Below are 27,098 nucleotides of genomic sequence, written 5' to 3'. Positions count from 1 at the left end.
CATCTCTTTTGGCTCTCAGCGAAGGCGGTCGCACTTTTGTCCTCTCCTGCCCTTATCTTCCCTGCTTAGCTTCTTATGTCCTTGTCTTGTCTTGTCTTGTGTTTTTACTTACTTTTCCCTGGAACACTCTCTCACAGTCTGTTCTCTAAAACCTAAAAGAGGAATTATGGATTTGATCAACTGGTCTCTGAATGCAATTGACACCCCTTCTCAACGAGAATTCTGGGCTCGGGTGAGCCTGACTGCTGAAGATATCTACCTATTCGGAACCATGATAACAGGGTTCTTGCTGATCGGAGCTGGCTTGGCCCTGGCTTATCGAAGAATTAAGGAAGCGGAACCGGCTGTTCAAACCCCCACAAGGCTGCCCGCTGGAATTGAAATGATGGGACGAGGCGTGAGTTTCTCAAAATGGGCTCATTGAGTGCAGCACGGATAAGATCTTGGAGAACGCACGGCTGCTGTGAATACTCAGAACAAGACCTCTGAGTGAAAAACTGAATTACATCTGGAGGGACTAGCTCGAATAACACCTTTGAGCGCAAATTGGATCACATCTTGGGAAGTGCACTGCAGTCGTGAGTTCTCAGAACCTGCTCTTTGAGCACAAGAATGACAACATCACGGAATGTAAGTAACATCATGGCAAAGCTCACGGCTCTCCAACGGGAGATTGAGAGACCAGTGTTGGACTGTTAGAACAGCTTTGAAATTCATATGAGTTGTTCACACTAGAGTAAAAACCACCATCACTTCATGCGGAGACCCCTTCGGCGCCAGCTGCGGTCTCAAGGCTGGAGCTGAACAAAACACCCTGATAACGACTGTGTTTAGATTGTTCCCCCCATTCCATGCAAGGCCACCTGGGTTGGCTGGAAGACTGTTTACTTAGCCTGGCGGGCGAAGGACACTGTCTCAGCTGAACTCTGGACACACACACACACATACACTGATATGCACACACTGATCCCCCCTCCCTTTCCAAACGCCTTCGATGCTTGTGCCCTACCGGGGAAGATGGCAGTCGACTGGACCAGCGCAGACATGCTGCAAGACCGGATGCGCTGTCTACACCGGCTCTCGCTTACCCTTTACCCGCCCCTGTTGCTTGTCTTGTGTTTCTATGGTGCATTGATAGTCATGTGCTTTTTGTGCTGAGGTGTTTTTTCTGTTATCAAACTGTTCTCTCACTAGGTTTTTTTTCTCCTCCTCTTACCTCATGTTATGTATTTTCGTTGTTTTTTTTCCTATCAGCCTACCTTTCTGACATGTGTCCCCAATGTGATGTTTGTGTAAAGTTGGTCAGAAGGTTCCTTTGTAAGTGCGCATGCGCCATTAGCGTGCTGCCTGCTGTAACCCTAATTTCCTTCGGGATTAATAAAGTATTCTGATTCTGATTCTGATTCTGATGGACCGTACCCAACACAAGCCTGGGGCCTCAAACCGCCAGGATTTTTCTCCAGGAGACTCGAACTCCTCTGGCGCCAGAGGGAGTGTTCGCCCAGGGCGCCAAACAGGCTAGTACCGCCGCTGGCGATAAACAAACAAGAGAGAAAAGCCAATCAGCTGATCATTGATCAGTTTCATGATTGAAGTAGCAACAGGAGAGGGAGGGGGAGAGAATGAGAGAAGAAGAGGCTGTACAGCATAAAGACAGAATAACTCCAGCTTTGTGTCTTTTTCCATTCTAGCTGAAGTACGGGACAAACTGCGTTCCTTCTCAGCTCAATACGAAACGTGTAATATTTTCTCTGAATGAGGGATGATTCCATTTTTTATGGGACGGTTGCAACTCTACTAACTAACCTTATGAATAAAATAAAGTTCGCAATCAGCAACATGATAGCACCCACCCAGCTGTATAGAAACTCCATCATTCTAGCTAGTACGCAGTACGAGTTATTGTAACTGAATGTAAAAATTCAGCACTACAAAAATAAACTATACCTAAACTTGGTTTATATCTTACCCAGTAGGGGTGCAACGATATTCGTATCGATATTGAACCGTTCGATACAGTGCTTTCGGTTCGGTACGCATATGTATCGAACAATACAATTATTTTCAATTTTTTTTTTTTTCAATTTTTTTTTTTTTTTTTTTTTTTGTGTCCTGTTTGGATCTATAGCCATCAGAATTGTTGTCTTGAGGCCAAGAAAGATGCCAAGAGGATTTATTTTAAGTGGATCATCATATTGGTCCATTTGATTGACCTTTATTATAATTATGAATTTATTTTATTTTCAGTTGCAAACGGGACAGACATGACTGTGGGATAGGACAGGGGGAAAGAATGAAAGAAAGAGGGGGAGAGAAAGAAAGAAAACCAAAGGGGAGAAAAAAAAAAGAACAATACAAAATTTGTAATTTATTTTATCAACTTTCCTTCTGACGATGCTGTCTGTGTTGAGCGCTCAGTGAATCTGCATTTGACTACTCCGCACTCAACACAGACAGCATAGTCAGAAGGAAGAGCGCAGGGCAAGCTAGCGAGACAGAAGTGGACCTCCCCACCCTCATTCAGATCTGGCGTTTGGAATTATTTTGGTTTTCATGTGACGTATGACCCTGAAGGTAAGCGAGTCATGGACTAAAGTAAAACAGTATGTTGGATGTGCCATGCAATGCTCAATTACATGGGTGGGAGCTAGTGTGTTAGCGCAGTTAGCTCGTTAACGTGTTGGCCGTCTAGCCCCTCTGTATAGGGTAGCTCGTTAACGGAGATTTGCCGTGTTGTGGCGTTAAGGTTATTTCAACGAGATTAACCTGAAAGCACTAGTGGGAACACAACGAATATGACTGCACATTTACACCGACATCATCCTAGTGCAAAGACAAAAACAACAAGCATGCATGCTACAAACTTTAGCCGAGTCATTTAGACAGCTGTTAGCACAGGATTCTCCTTATGGAGACCTGATATGTTTAATATGCTGCTGAGAATATAGCCCAGAAGAAGCGGATAGTATAGCTTTTATTTTGGAAAGAGACATTTCTCTGTAATAAACTCTCTTTTCCAAAGATGAGTGATTCCTCAATCAGATACAGGGCTCGCAATATCGCTAGCCCGACGTCCCAGGGCTATCTCTGCCCTGCCTGTCGGGCTATTGTAGGAAGGAAAAATATATGTCAATGCTTTTGCATTCTTTCAGAAATGTAGCTGGGTAATTATGTCATTGGGTGAGCCACTGTCAATATGTGACATATTGAAATCGTGTTTGAATTTGCGCTTGTTTTTTTTGCTTTCACTTTGCAATCGCGCGAACTGTGTATAGAGAGCGACAGCACTGATCTGTGAGTGATGATAATTTGTGCACCAATTCCTCTGACATCGTCTTATTAATTGTTAGCTTACTATGCAAACATGACAAGTGAAATCTCCCGCAGCTTAAACATGTGAGAGGTTGATCGCGCAGAGAATCGCTGAGCTTATGTGAGTGCGGCAGGATATATATTTCACTACGATGACCTGGATGATTGAGAACCTTCACAGACAGATATATATTTTAGTTCTGCTGAGCCAAATAAGACAGGTCAGGGTGAAGAAGTGACAGCCAAAGAAAAGCTTACCACAAAACGGAGAAGTTATGACAAATCAGACTATAAGGCAAAAAGAAAGTGCAGCTTTATGGTTTCATGGACAAAAGAATTTCTGTGGCTGCAATATGACGAGCTAAAAAACAACACGCACAAGGGTTAGGGTTAAATTTAAAAACTGTACTTTTGTGTTAAAATATATATTTATAATTTTAATAAATGACAAATTAAAAAGGCATGAACATTTTTTTTGTATCGAAAAAATATCGAACCGTGACACCAAAGTATCGAACCGAACCGAACCGTGAATTTTGTGTATCGTTGCACCCCTATTACCCAGATAGACTGCAGGTCATAACTTCTTTCCTGAAGTTCAGTTCACCTGACACTCGGACCGGCAGCCGCCTCGGGTCTCTGCTCTTGCCTCCCCTTTCCTTCATCCACCTGCTAGCCTCTGTGGTAGCTCCGCCATTGCCACCACCAAACAACTTAGTTATTTTTACACATCTGCCAGCACCTGGCCAATCCACCACCTTTCATTGTTTATACTGTTACTAAAAAAAATGAATAAATAAATAATCGGCCCATAAAAACGAAAAATCACCATCGTCCAGCTATGGTCTTGCCATCAGTTAAGCTGGCACGCGCACCCAGGGTTGCCGACCCCTGGATTAAATGCACTCTCTCATTTCATCTGTAGTTGTTCTGTCAGATACAATTACGCCTTGCAGAAATATTAGACTCACAGACATATCATGTAGGGGAATGAGACCTGTGTCATAGTCTTCATGACTATGAAGTTCATAGTGCTTTATAGTCATGTTCATTGGTTTAAGACGAATGTGTCTTTGACAAAAGTATTTGATGTTTTGAAAATGAGATGGGGCTGGACTAGTATGGGCTCAAAATGTGGTCATAAATATTTTGTACTTGTAAATCAGTTTTGTACTTGAAAATCAGGATTTGTATGTCTAAAAAGAATTTGTGTGTGCGTAAAAAAGGTTTGTATGTGTAAAAAAGATTTGTGTGTGCGTAAAAAAGATTTGACCGCCAAACCCATCTGTTCTCTGATTGGATTGTTACATTTGTGATTGACATGACATTGACCAATCAGATGAAAGGAAGAAATATAGGGTCAAAATTCGTACTTGTAACTTGCAGGTTTTTTTTGGCTAAGTCCACACACAAATCTTTTTTACACACACACAAATTCTTTTTACACATACAAATCCTGATTTACAAGTACAAAACTGATTTACAAGTACAAAATATTTATGACCACAGTTTGAGCCCATAGACTAGCAGTCTTCTTATGATCATTTGTTAAAAAAAACTTCTTTTGTAAAGGTAAATAAATCAAAGTGCTTAATTAACTGAATTTGCAGCTTAAAGTATAAAAGTGCTTTTAGTCAGCAACACTAGAAAATCATTATGTCATGTTAATTCATTTAACACCCAGTAATAATGTGATTAGTTATTGTGTGTTAAGTTATACTGATGTTGAATTGAAATGCTACTGACCCAGTTGTATAATCATTGTTCACATGTGTCTGTGAAGGTTCTCAGTCATCCAGGTCATCGTAGTCAAAGGAGCTTGCAAAGAAAAGCGTCTGGACTTCTTTAAGTTGCTTGAAGACGTTTCACCTCTCATCCGAGAAGCTTCTTCAGTTCAATTCATTCAGTTCAGTTCATTGTTCACATGTGTTTTTTTTTTTTTTAGGTTTGTACCAGTGATGGCAACTTCAGAATCGCAGAACTCTCTTGCAACCCCTGGCTCTCCTCCATCCGAGATTTCAGCCCCCATATCCAGCCTAGCTATCTCTGTTCCCTCTGTGACTTTAAGTCCCTCTGGTGAGGAAGAGCGCCCTTTGCTGCATCAGCTGCACAAGTCCTCAAGCCGGGATGTACAAAAGAGAACCTCTTCACACTACAATCATGGCCATGTGGCAGATAGCTTGCCATCTAGTCCACTGTTCGCTATGGAGAATACTGACTACCAAACCATACAGGACACCAGAGCTGCCAGCTATATGTTTTCAATAGCACCTGTGAAATTAATTAACACAAACAACAATGTAAGTGACTGCAGCAACAATAGTGTCACTGACCATGTGGTTGATTATTTGAGGTTAAATGGTGACAGCATACTAGTAAGTGATACAGAGGAGCCTCGGGGGGAACACATACCCTTCCTAAGTGCAGACAGGAATACAGTCCTTTTACTCAGGGCTGTAGATAGCGGCAGGACTAACCCAGCATCACCAAATGATGACCTACCAGTAAAGTCATCTAGCCTCATCAACCAACAAGATTTAATTGCTGCGTAAAGTAAAAAAAAAAAAGAAAGAAAAGAAATTGCTAAGATTACTTCACATGGAGGAAGAATATAAACAACCTTTAAACCTTTATTTTCGATAAATTCTCATAATTTATTTGCTGTGTAAAGACTTTTAAAGACAAATGAAGAATGAAACTTTTATTTTAGAGATGTAGTAAATAAAGTTTTATAAAAAAAACAGTACAGATGTCTTGTAGGTAAAGTGCCATACGCTAGTATGCAGCAGTTCATAGTATAGTTAAAAGAATATTTCAGTGCAGACAAATATCAATGGTGCCTTTCTGTTTAGTATGCTTAAGGGGCCGTAATATTGCATACTGGGCCATGCATCACCCTCTTATTCTTCAAGTTAATAATCAGATGCTCTGTGTTGTCTGCCTTTAACATCTTGCACTTTAGGGCACCCACTGACATATTTGAAATCAAATGTTATGGGTTCAAAGTGTATGCTATGTTCTTAAATGCTGTCATGAAAAAATGAGCAGACAATTGACTTGAATTGATGGTTTTCTTACCTGATGTCCTACTTTTATCACAGTCTTATGGTATATATTATTAGTAAGCTTATAACCTGGATTCCATCAAAATGTCAGAGATCTTAACTCATTCACTGCCAGCCATTGGCAGTGAATGAGTTAAACCCATTGACTCATTCACTGCAATTGACGGCTATAGACGTCAATGGCAGTGAATGAGTTAATAATTTTATTCATCACTGGACTACACTGTGGATGACCTGCCAGAAATGAATATTGTAGCTGTGAGATAAACATACATTCATTAAAGTTTGCCTCAACAAGGTGCATAAGATACACACAAAGAGTTGTATTTACATTCGACCATTTCTATGTTTAAGAAGTATTCACTGAATTGTATGGCATTGTTATAACAATTAAACAATGTTCATGCTTAAAGAGTAGCAGCCTAATAATCCTAAGGTTTCTGGTATGGGTTAAGCTGGATGCTGGTTTTCACATGCCCCATAATCCTCCTTAGAAGTTTTATTTATTCCTATGCTGACAGATGTTCTGCCTAAGTATAAACTGTCTCAGTTAAGGTGGTACAGTCAACGACTACTAGTGTGAAGACCAGCAATTCTTTAAAATAGTATCTTTAAATCAACAATATCTACAAAGTAAATTAGCTACAAGATCTATGTCTGATTTGTTCTTGTGTGAATCCAACCAGTGCCTTGTATTGCACTGTGGATCTTAGAGAAGTGCTGAATGTATAAATTGTGGTAATTTCCTTTAATTTAAACCATATTTCTGGAAAAAAAAATTGAAATTGAAATTTCCCCCCAAATTAACTTGTTATCCTCTTGCTGTAAGAGTCAAGTTCAGGTTTTTCCTTTTAATTTAAATGACCTGTCTTGATATACAATTACAATTATTTTCAACAGATTGAATATAAACAATGCAAGATATACAGTCATTTCATCTGCACACATTAGTACATAGAGAAAAAAATATCTTGCACATTTTGTCACTTGAATGGTTAGCATAACACAGAGAACATTGTTTTGAAATGGGGGTGTCTTTAATTTATGTAAATATATCAGGAAAATCTCCTGCATTGTTGTTTCTCACTGAATATCACATTATGTGTTTTGTGTGTTAGTGTCAAAGCATTTGGGATTGAAAAAGAACTTTCAGTTGTTCTGTCTCACTATTGATTGATACAATGAAAGTCTTGTGCAGCTGTAATAATAAATAAAACACACATTTCACATTTGAGCATACATGTGAACATGATTTATATGTCAAATCTATGGCTTTTTATCAGTTTGGGTTTTTTTGGTAAGGACTGATCATTTTAAAGAACTGAAGATGAATTCTCTTCAGTTCTTTAAAGAGAACTTTGTAATTAGACCTTCTGGACCGCTCATGGCAGAACAAAGTCCCAACAATGATAGGAATTAGGACAAGACTCCTGGTGTCTAGATGCTGGCAGTGGTGGAATTGAGGATGAAGGCTTGGATGTGGGTTCTGAATGGAAGGAAATGTGGAGGAGTCGGGTTGCACATATGAGCGTCTGAAAGACAGAATGATGAAACAGCAGTGAGATTTAAAGCACACACATAAGAGAGGCTGATTGTCTTGCAGCAGGCAGGCAAGAAAATTATCCAGCTTAGAGTGATGATGTCAGTATTGTCAGAGTTGTTTGACACTGTGGGAAAGTGGATGTGATGTAAAGAATGGACTTGCAGTCAAAAACCCAGGAAAGCAGGCAGATTAGTGAATAATTTCTTATAGTAAACACTATAGTGTTTAGACTACACAACTTCAAATTAAGTCCTGGCTGCATATTACACTGAAAATAAATAATAACACAAATTTGTACTCCCTTTACATACATGTTATTCTATGTGCTGAGCAATGCCATTTTGTTTTAATTCTGTATTTTACTTGTATCTTTGATACCCATTAAACATGTAATTTTTTTTTCATGTAATGTCTTCTTTCATGAAAGCAAATAAAAGTAATTTTTGAGCACAAAATTTTGATTTGTGTTCATGACTTATTGAGTGCATAAGGTAAAGCTGCAGATCTTGCCAAGCTTTAAGCAGTTTAGGAAAGCTAAAGACACATGGGTAGCGGGACAACTTCAGTCCTGTATCATTTAATTAATATAATTAATAATGAATTCATCTTACTGCTGGCTATCATATGATGTATATTAGCTTGCTGATTAAAGGTAATATATATATTACTAATTTATGATATATATTATAATATATTGTAGTAAACTTACCATTTAGTTCACCTTTAGTTCAGAATGAACCCAATCCTGGCACCATTCCTCTTCTGCAGCTTTCTGACTACTTCACTCGTCACCATGGCAACCACCTCTTACCCTCCTTTAGACCCGCATGAAAAGAGAGAGTTCTCCAAGCCCAGAAACTCGTGACCATGTTTACCTTCTGGTGCACTCACTAGTGAGACAACCCTCCCCCTTAAATTCCTTAGAGAAGGGGACTTTCTCTGTAATGTCTAATAGTATCAGAGGAGCAGTCCACCTCCAAAACTTCTCCGCAATACACTGTGTGCAGTAAATGACAAAACACAAACACACATATGTGATGCTAATTATGAGATATTAGCCTTACAGACAAACATAAATCGCAACATGGAGGCTTGGGGACCTCATTTGTTCACACCACATCAATAAGATGCTCTCTGATGGTTAGAAGGGATGGCTACTGTGTCACACATAGCTTTGCACTACTAAAGTGTTTTTGGTAACATGAGACTGAACAAGACAGAAGTACGAAGAGTGTGAAGAGAGATAGTGAAATGCGCCAGTGCTTCTACAGGTTGTCAGACTGACAACCTGTGGAAGGCAGTAATTGGTGTGCAATATTTTTACAGGAGGGCTAGTGGAGACAATGACATCTAAGGATAGGAATTAAATTCTGAGTAGTTCAGCTGTACTGGGTCCCAATTTCCAGTAGTTTAATGCTTTATAAATGTTAGTCTGCTTGCTTAACGATTTTGCTTATCGGTTCCACTTGCACTTGTGCTGCAATCACATGATTTCCATTCCAGTGCTGGAGGAGGAAAATAATGGTGCAGTCTGTAGGGTGGAAATGGACATTAATTTTATTTTTACTTTACAAAAGGACAACAGAGCAATGGTACAGTGCAAACTGCATACAGGACAGAAACAACTGCATTATGCTGCTAACAAAATAACATACTAACACTAGCAAGATTCGTGTTAGTGTGCTAACACGAAGCTTGCTAGCTTTAATTCACTTTGTGGTTTCCTCAGTCTGCTGGTTTAGAGCCCCCAGACAGGAGGATTCAGGGTAAATGGCCTGTATTTATATAGCGCTTTACTAGTCCCAAATGTGAAACGCAGTTTGCTGCTTCTTTTGCTGCTGGCTCGGTGAATTTTGGTTGGAGAGAGACAAAACCTGCGCTCAGAATCAGCGCAAAAAGACGTAATCACAGCGCGGACCGGACGCATCAGAATCGCTAAGTTCCGACAGCGTGTCCGTCTACGGGCCATCGGGTGAGAAAGCCGAGAAAGATAAAGCCGATTCTGATGCGTGGGGTCCGTTCTGTGTTTACGTCTTTGTGTGGAATCCGTATACCTGCTCTCGTTTGCTGTTTGGTTGTTGTTGAAATGGTTTTGTGAGCTTTAATCTGAGAACCTGCGTTTCTGGCAAAACACAGTTATATTTAAAAGTCGATTCAGGATTTAATGAATTGATATCGCTTTATTCAAGCTACTCACCTCCCACTTCCACCTGCACTTTCAACTGGACCACGGCCAATCAGAGAGGTCCCACCCCTTACTATCTCTGATTGGTTTAGTCCACGATAGGGGCATAATGTGTGTCTGTTGTTGACCACAGGGAATGTTGCAGATATTTATTTTTTTTCTTGCTACCCGAACAGTTGGTCGCACAGGTGCAACCAATTTTTTTTTTTAGTCGCACCACTGAAAAATTTGGTCGCATTTGCGACTAAATTGGTCGCACTCTAGAGCCCTGCCTGATGTGGGGCATGAAGGATTTTAAATTGTACTCTCGATTCAACAGGGAGCCAATGACGAGAAGCTAGATAGGAGAAATATGCTTTCTCTTTCTAGTCCCTGTCCGTATTATTGCTGCAGTATTTTAGATCAACTTATCCTCTATAACTTAAAGTGGTCAGTTTGACATATATTACAAGTGTCATTATCCTGTTTTTCTTCCTGGCATTATCCAGTTTTTGTGTTTTGTTTTGGACTCGTTATTCACTTTTTTGATAGTAAGAAGTTAATTATGTTCTAGTTGAGGGTGTTACTTTCTGGTTCCTCTGAGTTTGTATTTATAGTTTTTGATTTCTGGTCTGTTCATGTCTGTCCCAGTCTCATCTCCATGTTTTGTTATTCTTGTTTTGTTTGTCTCAGTGTGTGTGTTACAGAGATGGGCAGTAACGCGTTACTTGTAACGCTTTACTGTAATCTGATTACTTTTTTCAAGTAACGAGTAAAGTAAGGGATTACTACTGCAAAAAAGGTAATTAGATTACCGTTACTTTCCCGTAGGAACGCTGTGTTAATAATTCAATGTCCACGTTAACGATCATTTCGCTTTAGGTACTTTTCTTTACTGCGTTACTAAAACCGTGATTTTTTTGCTAGAATGTCTCATGACAGTGACGTAAGTGAGTGCAACGTTTGTGATCAACAATGGATAATATATCAAGTGCAGGAGAGAGTATGAGCATGGAGCGTTTAAAGTGTGGAAGTACTGACCCTACTTTAAGTATGATTCCATAAAAAGTGACAAATACATTAGTGTCCGTTGTGCGTGGGAAGAAAACTTCTTTTAATTATTTTTTAAAACGAAAACGGAAAATCTCCGTTTTCAAAAATACCCGTGTACGTGTGGACGTAGCCTCAGTCTCTGACTGGAAGCGCTAATTCGTCATTCGGCTTTTGTCAGACTAAAGTAACTGTTAAAACTGTTTGAAAAGCTAAGCTATACAACAAGGAGAGATTGAGAATTTCCTTTTAGTTCTCAGTTTATTTGATATTGACAAAAGTTAGTCAGTTTTGTCTGTTCTTCTGTAAAACAAACTAAGATTTATTTTTAGAATTAATATTTTGTTTCTAAGTGGAATTGACAATTTAGTAGTCTGTTTCGTTTGTTCTATTTTGAAACTTAAACGCTTTAGCGGCTGCCTTTTGTGTAGTTTGCAATATTTGCCTTTATTTATCTGAAAAAGTCTCATGTTCCTTAAGTACATCTACCCTGTTGAACTTATTATGGGAAATAAATATTTAAATCAAAACAAGCTGCTTATTATTTCACATTTTACTTGTGAGCAACGGCACATTTAAATCTTACAAATATAGTTATTTGGCTTATATCGTGATAGATATCGTTATCGCCTGAAATGAAAAAAACATATCGTGATATGAAAAAATCTCATATCGCCCAGCTCTAGGACAGCGGTTCGGATACACTGTCGGAGTCCATTTCTGCATACTATAGTGCACGGAGTGGCGGTGTTCGTTCCTTGGTCCGTAGAAGGCAAGGACCTCACAGGGGACGCCTTGTGTAGTAAAATGGGATCTAGATCCAGTAGAGCGGCAGACGTTCCACCGGGCAGCCAGGGACAAAACTCAATATTTGACTGTATGGTTAAGAAATGGGGAATTGGGTGTATGAAATATGTTGTTAAGTGGCAAAAAGTAAACGGGTTTCCTGGGAAGGGATCGCTGAGTGTTAACCAGTTAAAGAAAGTAGAGAAACAGTTGCGGGAGGAGGAAGTGAAATTATTGAAATAAGGGAAAGTTAACACTGTAGATTTGCGTAGGGTAAGCGATGAGAAGGAATGTTTGAAAATGTGGATGATGGAAGCAGAAAGGAGAGAAAAGAAAGCAGCTCTGACAGAGTTGCCTAGAGAAGTGCATGGAAGGGAGGCTGATGCAGAATCTGCCTCAGCGCCTCTTCCGCCTCCGTATAACATGGAGAACAAAACATAATTTCCCTGTTCACACGCTGCGCCAAAAATCGGTCCACCCCGAGGATCGGGTCCCCCGACACAAACAGAGTAACATAGTGTACGCTGTTAAGTGCCAGAAGGATTGCCAGGATTTATACATCGGGGAAACCAAACAACCTCTGGCGAAGCGGATGGCACAACACAGAAGAGCTACCTCGTCAGGCCAGGACTCTGCAGTCTATTTACACCTACAGGCCAGTGGACACTCTTTCAATGATGAGGATGTGCACATCCTGGACAGGGAGGAACGCTGGTTTGAGCGCAGAGTCAAGGAGGCCATTTACGTGAAAAGGGAAAGACCATCTCTGAATCGAGGAGGGGGCCTAAGGGTACATCTGTCACCATCTTACAATGCTGTGATTGCAGTCATTCCCCAACTCTCTGTGAATGGGACTCATGGCCATTGATCAGTGGTCTTTGATCAGTGGGTTTTGGTCAGTGGTTGTTGATCAATGGTCATGAGAATTTGCATAATTATGATTAAAGAACTGACCTCCCAGCCCATTGTTCCTTCAGGGGGCTGGTTTCAGTCATTATGCAAATGTACTGTTTATAAGATTGGGGAAACCTGCAGTCAGCTGAGACTGAGAAGTCACTTGGATGAGTGATGAAACGTTTCTCCCACAAAACGCTACGTCCAGATGAACAGATTCAACTTTTGGAGATTCCCCCTCCCTAAACAACTAAATGCCATGTTGCCATATCATTTTTTGATTGGTCGACATGGTACATTTTTCGACCAGTAGGAAAGGGTGGGTTTTTTTGTTGTCCATTTTGCTCACAGGCGGAGAGTGCTTTCAAGCACTTTCCTTATTAAACACAGTTTTTACCGTTTCTTCCCGCTGTAAATATAAACAACGATAGTATCCAGGAAGAAATCCAAACATTGCATATATTTTTATTATAACTCTGGTTTTACGAGGCCTATCAACACAATTTAAAAACTGGTATAAAGTCCACACTTTTCCCGTCAATTGTTCCTTCTGTCCTGCTCACATCTCCAATGGCTGTAAACGTTGTCAATTAACGTGGCTTCACTCCACATCAGCCACGCCACTTTGATAGCTAAAACACCAGTGTGTGTGACAGGATGCTATCTTAGCCTGTCAATGACGTTGATTAGCTGCGTATATACGAATGTGAATCGCATTATTGGCTGGACTATGGGATAAGGTGGCATCGTTCTAATGCCATATGGGAGCAGCCAGTCACTTACTGACTAACACTGCAAAACAGAATTGTTAAAGTATTTATTTTAATTTCAATTCAGGTTAGATTTTTTTTGTGCGCAACGCAGATTTTTTTTTGCGCAGAGACCATGCCAGCAGTGCGCAATTGCACACGCGCGCAGCTAACAGGGAACATTGGTCATGTGTATTATGTTTAGTTCTGCTTCCTCTTTCTTGCCAGTCTGATTATGTTACTCAAGCGTGAAACTGCATATCAAGATGCTGAGTTCACCCTGTCGCCAGCATCTGATCAGTTACAAATATAGATAATTTTATTAATTTATTAATACATGGGAGAATCTGGTGGTTTATAATCGAATATTTCATTGAATTAATGTTTAAAAGACAGTCTTGTTTTTTATTTGTTCCACAGTAGCCTCAGTGGTCTTTAAAGGCCTTGGAGTAAGTAAAGAATTAATAATACAAATGTAGGGTTAGGCAGTATTCTCCATATAAAGTCAGCAAGTAGAAATATGTGCTCCATTTTAGAAGCTTTAGAGAAGCTTGTCTCCTTTTCTCTGTGTTTGCACTCCTTGTCCCTAAAACAAAACATACATTTTTTCCCCCTGTGCGCATTCCTTTGAAGAAACTTTCCTTGCAGTGGTGAGGTAATCAGGGCTCATGATGGAATTTCTGTGGAATGATTTGAACCTGTGGAATAACCCTGTGGTACCGGAACTTTCATAATACTAATCTTGTGTTTGGATTATTGATTCACGTTCGTGTTTTAAATAAACACCTAAATAAACCTTTAGTACTAGAAATAGTATAAGTTCTGCCTGCCTCAGTGGTCCGTTGACAGCAAGTTTTTATTATAATTTTATTTCAGATGAAATAAGAAATGAACAGCCTAGGCAAAAAAATGCCTTTAGGGTTTAATGAAAGTATTAAAAGTATCAAAAGAATAATGATGATATAAGATTTAATAAGATTTAAACTCTTAATACTGATCAAATATATACCTAACATATTTACTGTATAATCTGCATTATACAAGTAGAAAATTATATTCAAAATCTTATTTTGAAGGGCAGTTGTGGAGCACTTGCAATTGGCCAAAATCCAGGACAGCCCAGTGGCTTTGAAAACTCAAATGAGCAGAGTCTTCACAAGTACTGCTTTTACAATGAATTCTGTTTTTCATATTACTATTTTAACTTTTATCCTTGTCAAGACTACTATTCATCTGGAGTATTGTCCACCTCATTGCCAGTGTGAGTGGGAAATCCACAGTGTGTCGTGCTTTGGAGTTGAGGTTATTCCTGTTTTCCATTCCAGCACAAAGGAAGTGTAAGTAACCACAGTCCTTAACCGCTGATTTCTGTGACTGTTGTGGTTAGACTGAAATGCCTTCAATTTCTCTTTTAGATGGCTTCTGGGGACAAGAATGTATTCTATTCCTGAGAATGCATTTGCAAACTTGGCCAATATTTCACAAATGTAAGATACTTTCTACAAAACTATCCTCTTTCTTTCAATCTAGTAGATTACTACTCAACAAAGTAAATAAACAATATTGACAGTAAACTAGTGCTTAACCAATTACCTTCATGATCCTCTATTGCAAGTACTGACTGAAGACAAAAATTACAGTTATTGTAATAAAAATAAACCTCTTATTATATATTATATTTTATATGAGACTTAAAGGCACTGTTATCTCTTAGTATATGTTTCCTATATGCTTAATAAAAATGAGACTTTCAACAAAACTTTTAACTATTCTAACTATTAACATTACGGGCATTTTTTTCCTTCCCCTCAAGTAAAAGTTAAAGCAGAACTGAAGTATATACTGCCCTGGGTCTTATAGATGACATGATGGTTGATGCAGAAATGAAAATCAGTGTATGTTGCTAATGCAGAGCTGATTGAGGTGGAATGTATGGTTCAGAAGGGGTAGAGTATTCATAGCTCACTGGTCTGGTTAAACGCAGAGAGCTCTACTTTTGGTAGAAGGAGTTTACAAAGTATGTAGCCTGTGGACTACTCTTGTTTGTTTTATTTTTGGTCCTCTAGTCAGAGAAATGTATTAACCAGCTATTGTGGTTTGAGCAGCCTTTTAATAGAATAGAATAGAATAGAATAGAATAGAATAGAATAATCCTTTAATTGTCCCACAAGAGGAAATTTGGTTGTAACAGCAGCAAGAAAAACACATATACAAACAAACAGTATACAGGACACAGAACAGAAACATACACATTTTTTTTTACATATTTACATCAAGGACAATAGTTACCAAAAACAGAGTACTGCACAGTTATTAGTACTGTACCGAATATGTGTTAAAAATGGCATCTAGTGGAACAGGTTATATGTTCAACAACTTACCACTGTGATCAAAAAAAGAGACATCCTTGTCACACTGCAAACTCTGATTTAAATTCAAAATACCTTACTAAGGTATTTTGTCATTAAACACACAGTCATAAAGAGCAAATAAAAATGAAATGATTCCGTAAAGACCACAAGAATGGCCAGATTGAAGTAACATCTTCTGTTGTGCCTTGCTCTTCTGGACATTTTCATTTCTAAAATGTAGTCTTTCATTTCATAACAACGCTGTCAGGTTTAGTAATAACAGCTTCATTTGTGTAGCACATTTCAAAAAACAGAAAACAAAGTGCATCACGGTTTTGATAAAAACCACACATTAAAGATTAGGTTAAAACATATTGACTTATGGATTCATAAATAGACACAAAATCATCCATACAACCATAGATTCATTCAACTCGAACCTCAGTTTTTGCCGGAATCAGATAAAAGACATTTGAATACATGCAATTGGTTAATTTCAATTAGATTAAATTTAATTAATGCAGTGCCAAATCACAAGAACAGTTACCTCAGGTTGCTTTATTACTACAGTAGAGAAAAAATCTCAACAATCAAATAACCCCCTGAGCCCGTACTTGGTCACGGAGGGAAGGAAAAGCTCAGTTTTAGCAGGAAGAAACCTCTGGAAGAACCAGGCTCAGGGAGAGCCAGCCATTTTCTGTGACTAAAAGAGGAAAGCAATTTATTAAAAGCATACCCTTGTTTCTGTCTGAAGTTGTCAACACTATCACTCTTCAGTGATTGCCTGTGTATTATATGCAGTGTGCATATAATACACAGGACAACCTAACTCGAAATAAACTCAAGAATGGTAGAAACTAGACTAAGAAACATAGGTCGCACAGAGAATAAAAATGAATGAATAAACAACATTCAAAAAACCCATGAACACAAAACACTTTAGTCAGTGACGCAGGTACCCTGACAGCCTTTAAGTCTGTAAGACATGCCTGTAGCTTAACTAATTGGTTTCTGTTATCTGCCTTCATGCATAAATAAAGCTGGTATTATCTGCATAGCAGTGAAAATGTATGGTATGTCATCTAATAATATTATCAAAGGAAAGCATGTCTTATTTAAATTGAACTGGTTACTGCATAGAACCCCCTGGAACTTAGCAAATTTTGTGTGGTGAGCAGAGATGGGCAGTAACGCGTAATCCGATTACTTTTTTCAAGCAACGAGTAAAGTAAGGGATTACTATTGCAAAAACAGTAATTAGATTACCGTTACTTTCCCGTAGGAACGCTGCGTTACTGCGTTACTAAAACCGTGATTTTTTTTGCGAGAATGTCTCCTGACAGTAAAGCAAGTGCGACGTTCGTGACAACATCTGTGTGCAGATCAACAATGGATAATATATCAAGTGCAGGAGAGAGTATGAGCATGGAGCGTTTAAAGTGTGGAAGTACTGACCCTACTTTAAGTATGATTCCATAAAAAGTGACAAAAACATTAGTGTCCGTTGTGCGTGGGAAGAAAACTCCTTTTTACAGCGAAAAAAACCCCCAAGCAAGCACTGAGTGCGCAACGACGTAATGGGAAATTCACAGAGAAACTCGTGGATTCTTCAACTGACTGCTGTGGCACACCTGCACCAGGGTAAACCTCCGCCTACCACACTCCTGCTTTACAGGTGAAAATAGAGCAAAAGGACCGCTAGTCTTTGATTTTATTAATTTTCTGCTGTGTTTTACTTGCATCTATTTGAAAGAGTGAGTGTAAACACACACAAAAAAAAAAGAATTATGTGCAGGAATGTGCAAAAAATAGGTTTAAATGTTAAACAAATTTCTTCCAGTCAGAGAATGTTGCATATAATTAAATTTTTGCTTGATGCATAAAGTTAAAAGATTAAAACTAATAAAACAAGTTTTAAAAAGGGACCTTTCCATTTGATTACATTTTGTATGATGGATTGTGCAAAAAAAGTAGAATTGGGCTGAAAGATCTATCGCTTTATCACCTATTCAGGTTGTAAATCGTGTTTTTAAAAAGTAACTAAGTAACTAAGTAATTAATTACTTTTGAAAATAAGTAATCAGTAAAGTAATGGGATTACTTTTGGGGGGAAGTAATCAGTAATTAGTTACTGATTACTTTTTTCAAGTAACTTGACCACCACTGGTGGTGAGGGGTATCAGGTGCTGTACTGTGTCCTGTGTAGCAGGACAAGCAAACGATGAGTCCACTGTCAGAGAACATTAGTAACCTTCACTACTGTTTCTGTGTTATGATAAACTCTAAATCCTGACTGAAACTCTTCAAATAACCCATTCTTCTGGGAATTATACTGTGCTGTTTTACAACTGTTCTTTCAAGAATGTTTAAAATAAAAAGAAGGTTAGAAATCAGCCTATGATTAGTTAAGATAGGTGAATAGTAATGTATTTTAAGTAAAATACATGCGTCTGGGAAGGGATCTCAGTTTTGAGATCCCTTCCCAGACGCCTTAACGCCCACTCACATCCTGGGCCATCTGATCTCAGGAATTCGCATGATAAGGTGGGGCCAGGTTTCACAATGAACTCACCCGAAACTCTGGCTGATTGGGACCCACACCCAGTTTCACACCTTGGCTCAGGTGATTAGAGGATCATCAGGGGGTCCTTTTGTCCCTCTGTAGGGGGATACTCCCACTAGGTTTATATCTGGGACTCTCCATCATTTGACCTTAGAACTGAAGAAGCTTCTCGGATGAGAGGTGAAACGTCTTCAAGTAACTTAAAGAAGTCCAGACACTTTTCTTTGCAAGGTCCTTTGACTACGATGACCTGGATGACTGAGAACCTTCACAGACATATTTTAAGTAAAGGTTAATATGTTGCTAGGAGGTTGCAGTAGAGCTGCAGTGGTGAGTTTTAAGTTTTGGAGAACAAGCCATTTATTGTCTTGTCAATAAATGGCTTCGGCCCATACATCAGAGTTGTGAGTTTCTAGAGCTTTATTATCAGCTATATATATTTTTTTTTCATTCTTATTCATAGTTGTGCTTCTTATCCATCCAGGATCTGTATCTAATAATGTTCTTATCAGAAGATATCAAATTTGATTCAGTGACCATCATTTTTGTCTTTAAAAGTTGTTCAGACAATTAACAGTATTTCTCTCTCTATTTCTTTCTAAATCTCTCAATCTTCAAATCAGAAGTTGTACTTTGTTTGTGTGTTTTTCAGATACATATCTGATGACAGTACATTAAGATATCTTGAAAGGCATTCTTTCTACAACCTGTCCAGGGTCACACACATGTATGTAAATTTCATGCACAAAAATTTAACATGTAATTGAAATTAATCATCAAATGAATGGATTTATGCTTCAGAAAATACAAATAAGTCTTGTATCATGTTTCCTCTGTCCTGCAGTAGTACTGGCAAAATGATTTTCAAAGACCTGGCTTTTTTTAATGTTGGAGATGGGTTGGTTAGATGTAAAACATAATTATACAGTAATGTACCGATTATTTCAGCAGATTATTCAATCCTTACATGGTTCTTCTCGGTTCCTAAATCCCACCAGCTTCTCCTTTCAAGTACAGGGTTACTGTGCTATTAAACCCTTGTCATTAGCTTTGCATTTTTATATAACAAGCCCCAATATGACAAGCCCCCTTTCCTGTCAGATACTCATATACTCAAACACATGTATAACAGGTTGAAAGTGTTACAGTAGATAACTTGTGAAAAGATTTCTATGGATGTTTCTATAATTAAAACAGTTTTGGAGATATCTTAGACTGAAAAAAATTTTTAGGCAAAAAAGCATTACATGAAAAAATGCAAATATTTTGTGTTTGTGTCTCTGTGTATGTTTTCATGTCCAACAGACAACTAAATGGCATCAAAACACTGTCATATATTGATCAAGATGCTTTTAAGAATCTGCCTAATTTAAAATATCTGTAAGTATGATTTTATTTGTTTATTTATATTATGACTGTATTGTTTGTTTTCCAAATAAGCAACATAAAAGTTATGTACATTTATTGATTCTTGACTCAGCTTTCTTTTAATACAGTGGGATCACAAACACAGGTCTCACCACCTTTCCTGGGCTACAGCATATTCACTCCAGCCAAGACCATTTTATATTGTATGTAGCATTTAGTCATAAATATTCTGCACATTCCTCTAATAATTTGACTTGAAGCCTTTGTGTGTGTGTTTGCTCCTTTTTAACAGAGAGATGGTGGAGAATGTTTTTATCCAAGTCATACCTGCTAATTCCTTTACTGGAATATCTCTGAATACTTTGACTATGTGAGTTTAATTTAATGTCAATGACTAATAATGCAACACATTTTATCTCTTAATTTGCCATGTTAATGGAGCTTGGTGATGACTCTTCATACTTGCTGGCATATGGTTATTGGTTAGGTCTAGAAAGACGGTCATGGTTTGGGATAAAATTCCTTCCTTCCTTCCTTCCTTCCTTCCTTCCTTCCTTCCTTCTGTCCATGAGACGTTATCACTTCAACCTCCTCAAAGCATGGAAAGAGGCTCAAACTGTTTCTCTGGTGAGCTATAGTGATGGAAAGAGATGAGTTGGGGCTGGAGGTGCTAAATTCAACCATTCCCACCTCCCTCCATTGTGATGACCACCTTACAGAGGCCAAGAGAGTGGATATTACTGCATTGCAACAGTGTTTTGCAGATTTGTTCTCCCCAGTAGCAGCTCGCTCATAGGGCACCATTTTGAAACAGTTCCTCAGATGGATAAGACAGCACCCATCGCATCCTGCCTGCCTCCCATGACCAACAAAAAGGGCAGTTCTTGGGGCTGGCTGGTTATTGCCACTTGTTTATCCTGAACTTTGTGGATCTGACCAGCCCCTTGAAGGATCTCCTTCCAGTGGACGGAGCAGTGCCAGGTGGCATTTGTACAGGTGAAGAAGGCTCTCTGTGAGGAACCCCTGCTTCACACTCCTGACTTTTCCCTCCCCTTTGGTTTTGCAGACCCACGCTTCAAACTGAGGGCTGGGGACTGTTTGTCACAGCAACTGTAAATAGACTGGTACTTCATGAGTAAATGGAACACTTTTTACTCTAAGCTTTTTTTCATCCAATCAAACAGACAAACATACAGCAATTGTTTTCTATGACTTCTATGACTAAGTGTTTTGTCAAACAGCGGCACACACTCCCACTCAGCTGAATGTTTCAAGGACAACTGGGGGTTCAGTATCTTGCCCAAAGATGCAGACTGGAGGAGTTACCACACCTGACCAGAGATTGTAGCCCAGTATATTTGAGAACTCTACCAACTACAATACTTTTGGTTATACGCCTTATGTTAAAGATGCAGGTTTGCACATCAGTCATATCTTGATGGCTTGATTTAAAATCGTTTTCCAATATGCATACCCTGCAGATTATGACAACAGAATGTATTTAATGTCGTTTCCAATGGCATACATGTCAGTGTGAAACATAGAGATGGAACTAACGTTTAACAACAAATTTAATTATGAAGATTTAAGATTTACAGGGTTTTCTTCCCCTTTTTTAGTGTGCTGAATAGCAATGGTGTGAAAGAGATCCAGGACTATGCTTTCAATGGAACCAAACTGGAGGAAGTGTATGAACTTTTGATTTATTCACTAAACTGATAGGACACAAGATTCAATTCACATCTTGTATTTATTTATTTCTTGTCTATATAGTTTGTGTCTGAAATTTACTAACGTGCTTGATAGATGGGATAAGTCATAGGTAGATTATAGCCTCAAGTGAACAAGCAATTTTAATGACTAAAATTTCTGGGCAGGGTCAAATAATGTTGGCCCCTTTGGTAGTTGTAGGTATACTGTTTCAGATACTTTAAAATGTTCTAATGTCATTGATTATGGTTTTCAATCTTTTTTTTGTTGTTGTTTAATTCAAAATGGACATGAAACATTGTACAACAGTTCATTTCTTTGTTATTCTTGTCAGTTTCATTTTACTAAACACACTTTTCAGAAAAAAATACATTTTAAAACTGAAGGTTTGGTAAAACTAAATAGTTTTTATCATGTCATTTTGTTCCCCATCTTTTCCCAAATATTCAGGTATCTTGATAGGAATTTGGATTTAGAACAAATAGAGGAATTTGCATTTTATGGTGTGATTCAAGGCCCAACTCACCTGTGAGTACAGAATTCACAAAAGACAAAGTGTTCTTGACAAAAATCTCTCTCTCTCTCTCGCTCTTTTATTCTCTCTCCCACCCTTCCTTTATATAAAGACAGAGAAAGACAGAGAGAGAGAGAGAGAGAGAGCTCTGTAGCCCAATGAATTAATTCTTAACTATTTGTCTGTCAATCCAGAGATCTTTCAGATACCAAAGTACACTCTTTACCATCAAAAGGTATGAAGAACATTGAAAAGCTCCAAGCTAAAAACACATGGGCCTTAAAAATGCTGCCCCCCTTAAGAGCTTTTGTTCACTTACAAAGCGCTGAATTGACCTTCCCAAGCCATTGCTGTGGTCTTAAAATGCTGAAAAGAGGGCAAGGGTAAGTCTTGGGAAAATATTCCCTGTTTTTCTTTTACTTGTGTACTTCTTTCTCCTTTCTGTTGTAATGTCCATAGTATTAGGCCTTGGTTATTCTCAAAAGCTGTAACTAGCTACTAGCTAAAAATTTTAGTGTATGAAAAAATAGTTACTTAGAACATGGCAATAATTTAGCATTTAAACATTTGACAGTTGAAAAAAGATGCACTGTAGATTGCAGCTTTTGTTTTGTCTGTTTCCATCTTTAGCCAAACATTACACAGAATTTATACTGACTTAACATTCACTATGCTGTCCTATATAACCTGCTCAATGACTGCTATAAATTTACAGAAACAAAAAAGTGAGCTAATTGTAACATCAAACCCTACATAAGGTCATAACAACTTGCAATGTGTGTTGTTTATATATTGTTGTGATTAATTGCTGTTTTTTGACTGTTGCGATTGCTATCACAATGTGGTTATAATACTACATATTATGTTATACTTTTTAAGACTATTTTAGTCTTTAGGTGGAAACTATTGTCGAGTACTGTCTGTATCTCAGACAAGATCCAACACTCTGACATCACAAAGTGACAAGTGAAAACCATTATGGGTTTTTACTTTTTACACTTTGCATCACATGTAGTAATTCATGGTGTAATAAACACATTTCCAAAAAAGGAAAAAAAATATTATTTGCAAATTTACATTCTATTTAAAATAGTGCAAAGACAACATAATAAATGTTCATATTGATACACTAATTATAACTTTAAATGTAATACAACAGCAAGTTTAAATTAAAGTGAGTTAGAAAAAAAATTGGAAAAGTTGCATAATGACAAAAATCAGGCTTTATTTCAAATTCATTGCATGACTTCCACATCAGAAACTCAAAAGAAATCACGGACATCACATCCTCTGGCTTAAGAGGAGAGGGACATGTTATTAGGGCACAGTTTAAAAGTCAACATCTATGGGGTTCATTAATGTACATATCTTGTACATCTCCATTAATGTTGAGTGTGGCTTTGGAGAAACACATGTTTATTTGAATGATAGCCAAACCAAATTCTGAATGTATAACAACAGTCCAGAGTAAAGCATGTAGGTGCTAACTTGACCTGCCTGTGTTCCAAACCTCTTAACAATTCAAAAGCTATTTTATGAAATAGAAAAATATGACAAAAATCACAGGAATAGTTAATGTAAAAAGACTTTCATTTACAGTGTTCTTAAAAGAAGAGATAATGAAACTCAGTGGTAAACATAGACTATGTCCTAACTGTTTTAATAGTAACAAAAAAAAGCACATATGGTCACTTGCCTTTGCATTTTTAATTAAAAATAGGCTTTAAATGATTTGAAGATTATTGCATTGTTTTTATTTACAATTTAAATGTGGTTAAACAACAACCCACTTTCGTCACAAAATTTGTATTTGAAAATATGCTTGTAATTCATTCCCTGAAAAATAACTCTTTTCATTTCTGTGCAAGACACTCTGAGGCAGTTATCTGCAACCTGACATGGGCTACTTCAGGAAAGCTGCAGCTGTCTTCTGCAATGCTCTCTCAGAGGTATCTGGAGTACAACATCTCACAACATCTGAAATCTAAAAAGTTTGGTATTCCAACTCATGGCAGTGCAAATAGCAATCCCAACAGACTGATTTGCCCAACCAAGAAGTCTCAGGATGATACTTTGTTCTATGTAAAAACATATTCAGAGCATCTCAGTGAAGTTTTTGACTTTTCGCTGTGTAATGAACTTGACGCAGATGATGGACCCTCATGCACCCCCCTGCCTGATGCTTTGAACCCCTGTGAAGATGTGATGAGTAAAGACATCCTCAGGATATTGGTCTGGGTCGTCAGTTTATTTGCCATTTCAGCAAACCTATTGGTGCTCTTCATCCTGTTGACCAGTCGACAGAAAATGTCTGTTACCCGTTTTCTTATAGGTCACCTGGCATTTGCAGATTGCTGTATGGGGTTCTACTTGCTGGTCATTGCATTTGTGGATTTCTACACACGCTCCAATTATCATCACTATGCGATTACCTGGCAAACAGGAAGTGGCTGCAATATAGTAGGAATATTATCTGTGTTTGCCAGTGAGTTGTCTGTGTTCACATTAACTCTAATCAGTCTTCAGCGCTGGAATGCCATCTTCTCAGCTATCAGGCCAGACAGAAAAATGAGGTTGCGTCATGCATCTGTGCTAATGCTTGTTGGCTGGTTGTTGTGTGCGTTTCTTGCACTGCTGCCAGTAGTTGGTGTGAGCAGTTACCAGAAAGTAAGCATCTGCTTACCTATAGACACTGGGACAACTGCTGCACGGACATACATTATTTCTGTCTTGATTGTTAATGTCACTGCTTTTATGGTAGTATGCTTATGTTACATCCACATCTATTTTATGGTACACAATCCCAATCATAACTCCAGCAGATACGACGCGAGCATGGCCAAACGTATGGCTGTTATTATTTTCACCAACTTTTTATGTCTGGCTCCCATTTGTTTCTACGGCCTGTCTGCAGCTTTCCACCACCCGATGATAACTGTCACAGATTCCAAGGTATAACTTTACATACTTGTAATATTTAATGCACCCCCCCCCCCTCCCTCCCTCATTTATAATAAGGGTTATGTCTTTTTCTCAACAGGTGCTGCTGGTTCTTTTCTATCCTCTCAACTCTTGCACCAACCCATTTTTTTATGCTATCTTGACAAAGGCATTTCACAGAGATATCCTGATGATGCTGAGTCAGATGGGTCTTTGTCAACGGCAAGCACACCTCTATCGAAGCCAACTAGTCAGTATTACTCCCTACATATAAAGAAAATGTCTACCCCAAAGCCCAGCATCCATATCCCAAAACAAATAAGACTCAAAAAACAAAAAGTGGCTTTTTAAATTTGATTAATGTCCATTTCTTATAGTAATAGTCATAAATGGTTACATATTCACAGACCTGATCAATCAAAAGTGTACTATGTCACCTAAACGGAGAAGTAACCATGAGGTTGAATTTCAATATTTAATGTATATGTCTTTGATGCGGTTACAAATAAATAAATAATGTCTGAACATTATACTATTCCAGCCATAAGGTGGAATAAGAAAACAGAACAGTTCAAATCACGAGAAAACAAACATTGCATTTTCTATTTTCTATTCGTTTTTAGAACCAGGTAACAAACCTTGGTCCATATGGGATTTAAAATATCAACCAAAGGGGAAAAATATCTAAACAATGGGAAATGTAAAGAGCAGGTTTATCCTAACTTTTTGTGATCTACCATTTATTCTAAACATTCTAAACTGCTAATTTAAACGAACAGCAAGTGAGACCCAGGTAGGCTGCAGATTGTTGGTTGTTCTGTATAATTAACTGCTCTTTTCTCTGTAAAAAAAAAAAAAAAGGCTACTTATTAGATTGTTTTCAGGGTAAGAAGCATAAAAAAAAATTAAAACAATGTCTTGTTCACTGATAAAGCCACTGACAAGCCATTATGATCCACTGTAGCAGACTAATTCAACCTCTAATAAATCTATTTATAATCAAACTGGATCCTTGCCATTAGTATATGTAAATAACTAAAATGAAATAAAATAGCTCCATTTGGGACCACATCTTATCTGTTCATCTGGACATAGCACTTACACATCCTGGATAGTGAGACACACTGGTTTGAGTGTGGAGTCAAGGAGGCTATTTATGTGAAAAAGGTAAAGTCATTGGTCCGGGTCTTTGATCATTGGATGTTGATCAATGTGGCAGGGGTTTGGGACTGCTGCTCTACAGCATATCTCTAAACCCAGCACTGTCTCGTACCATGCTGCTGTAGACTGATTTGTAAACCTTCAAAACATCAAAAGCTGAAGGGCGGTCAGTGGGATCCTTCTTCTTGCACTTCTCATGGATCTGAAAAAGATGGAAATGGACTAAATCCCCACCAGGTACCTTTCCCATAAGGAACCACGTCACATCTGGGATCTTCCAAATATCGGTCTTCTCATCATACTCTGGCATGAGATTGTCTGAAAATGGCTTTCCATTGTTTCTGAATGGCCATAGCTGCTCTGGGGCAACAAAATCTCCAGTGAGCTCCCGATGGCCACATTTCACTGACAAGTTTCTGGACATATCCACTTCAGGAAGTGCATCAAGGTCATTCACTACTAGATGAAAGTCATTTGTCAGTAGAAATTGGGACAGAGTTTTCTCAAGGCTGTTTGAATCGCACATAACTCGTCGCCCAACTGGGCTGTTATGAAGGTAATGGAGGATGGTGACGTAATCTATAGCTAGCCTCAGCCGCATCTCCCAATTGTTGTGTTGCTGGTAATGCTCTTTTTCAAGAACATCATCCAGATTAAGCAATGAGCCAAACGGGTGGTGTTCTGTCAAAATGATGTGCTCTTCAAGGCAAAACCCCACCAATTGAACCACCTGGGGGCTCTGCAGGGCCTGTAACATTGACAATCCATGGAGAAAATCCTCCAAGTAATTGAGAGATGATAGCCTTGACAGAGCTACCTTCTGGCCTCTCCACTCTGCCAAATAAACCTGAGGAAAGAAAACAAAATAGATGAGATTCACAAGGTCTACTGACTGTTGCCAATGATAAAAATTAATATTTTTAACAAA

At 38.4% G+C, this 27,098-nt stretch overlaps 3 protein-coding genes across 8 annotated transcripts in view; 2 read left to right on the top strand and 1 right to left on the bottom strand.

The window, feature by feature from the left end:
• Window positions 1–8,363, top strand: part of nrg1 (neuregulin 1) — a 72,213-nt gene extending 63,850 nt beyond the window's left edge. For 4 of the 5 annotated variants that reach the window (XM_085464483.1, XM_085464485.1, XM_085464484.1 and 1 more), the window contains one exon: window positions 5,258–8,363. In XM_085464483.1, the coding sequence (XP_085320609.1) occupies window positions 5,258–5,864 (607 nt within the window). In that variant the 3' untranslated portion in view covers window positions 5,865–8,363. The remainder of the gene's footprint in view (window positions 1–5,257) is intronic. The other variant, XM_085464486.1, reaches the window with a different exon arrangement.
• A 6,373-nt stretch (window positions 8,364–14,736) lies between these two features.
• On the top strand, window positions 14,737–25,283 carry LOC146706356 (thyrotropin receptor-like). Its single transcript, XM_085461042.1, has 11 exons — window positions 14,737–14,900; window positions 14,979–15,050; window positions 19,130–19,204; window positions 19,783–19,857; window positions 19,974–20,048; window positions 20,138–20,215; window positions 21,465–21,533; window positions 22,006–22,083; window positions 22,264–22,452; window positions 23,938–25,021; window positions 25,110–25,283. The coding sequence occupies exons 1-11, from the start codon at window positions 14,737–14,739 to the stop codon at window positions 25,281–25,283; spliced, it is 2,133 nt and encodes a 710-aa protein (XP_085317168.1).
• Window positions 23,275–27,098, bottom strand: part of pomk (protein O-mannose kinase) — a 28,522-nt gene continuing 24,698 nt past the window's right edge. For both annotated transcript variants that reach the window (XM_085464480.1, XM_085464481.1), the window contains exon 3: window positions 23,275–27,017. In XM_085464480.1, coding sequence (XP_085320606.1) covers window positions 26,247–27,017 — 771 coding nt within the window. In that variant the 3' untranslated portion in view covers window positions 23,275–26,246. The remainder of the gene's footprint in view (window positions 27,018–27,098) is intronic.

This window comes from Copadichromis virginalis, linkage group LG7 (genome assembly GCF_057382275.1).
Source record: "Copadichromis virginalis isolate Kocher_CV1m ecotype Utaka linkage group LG7, C_Virginalis_male_GT1.1, whole genome shotgun sequence".
Taxonomy (NCBI): domain Eukaryota; kingdom Metazoa; phylum Chordata; class Actinopteri; order Cichliformes; family Cichlidae; genus Copadichromis; species Copadichromis virginalis.
This window is presented reverse-complemented; position numbering and strand designations above follow the sequence as displayed.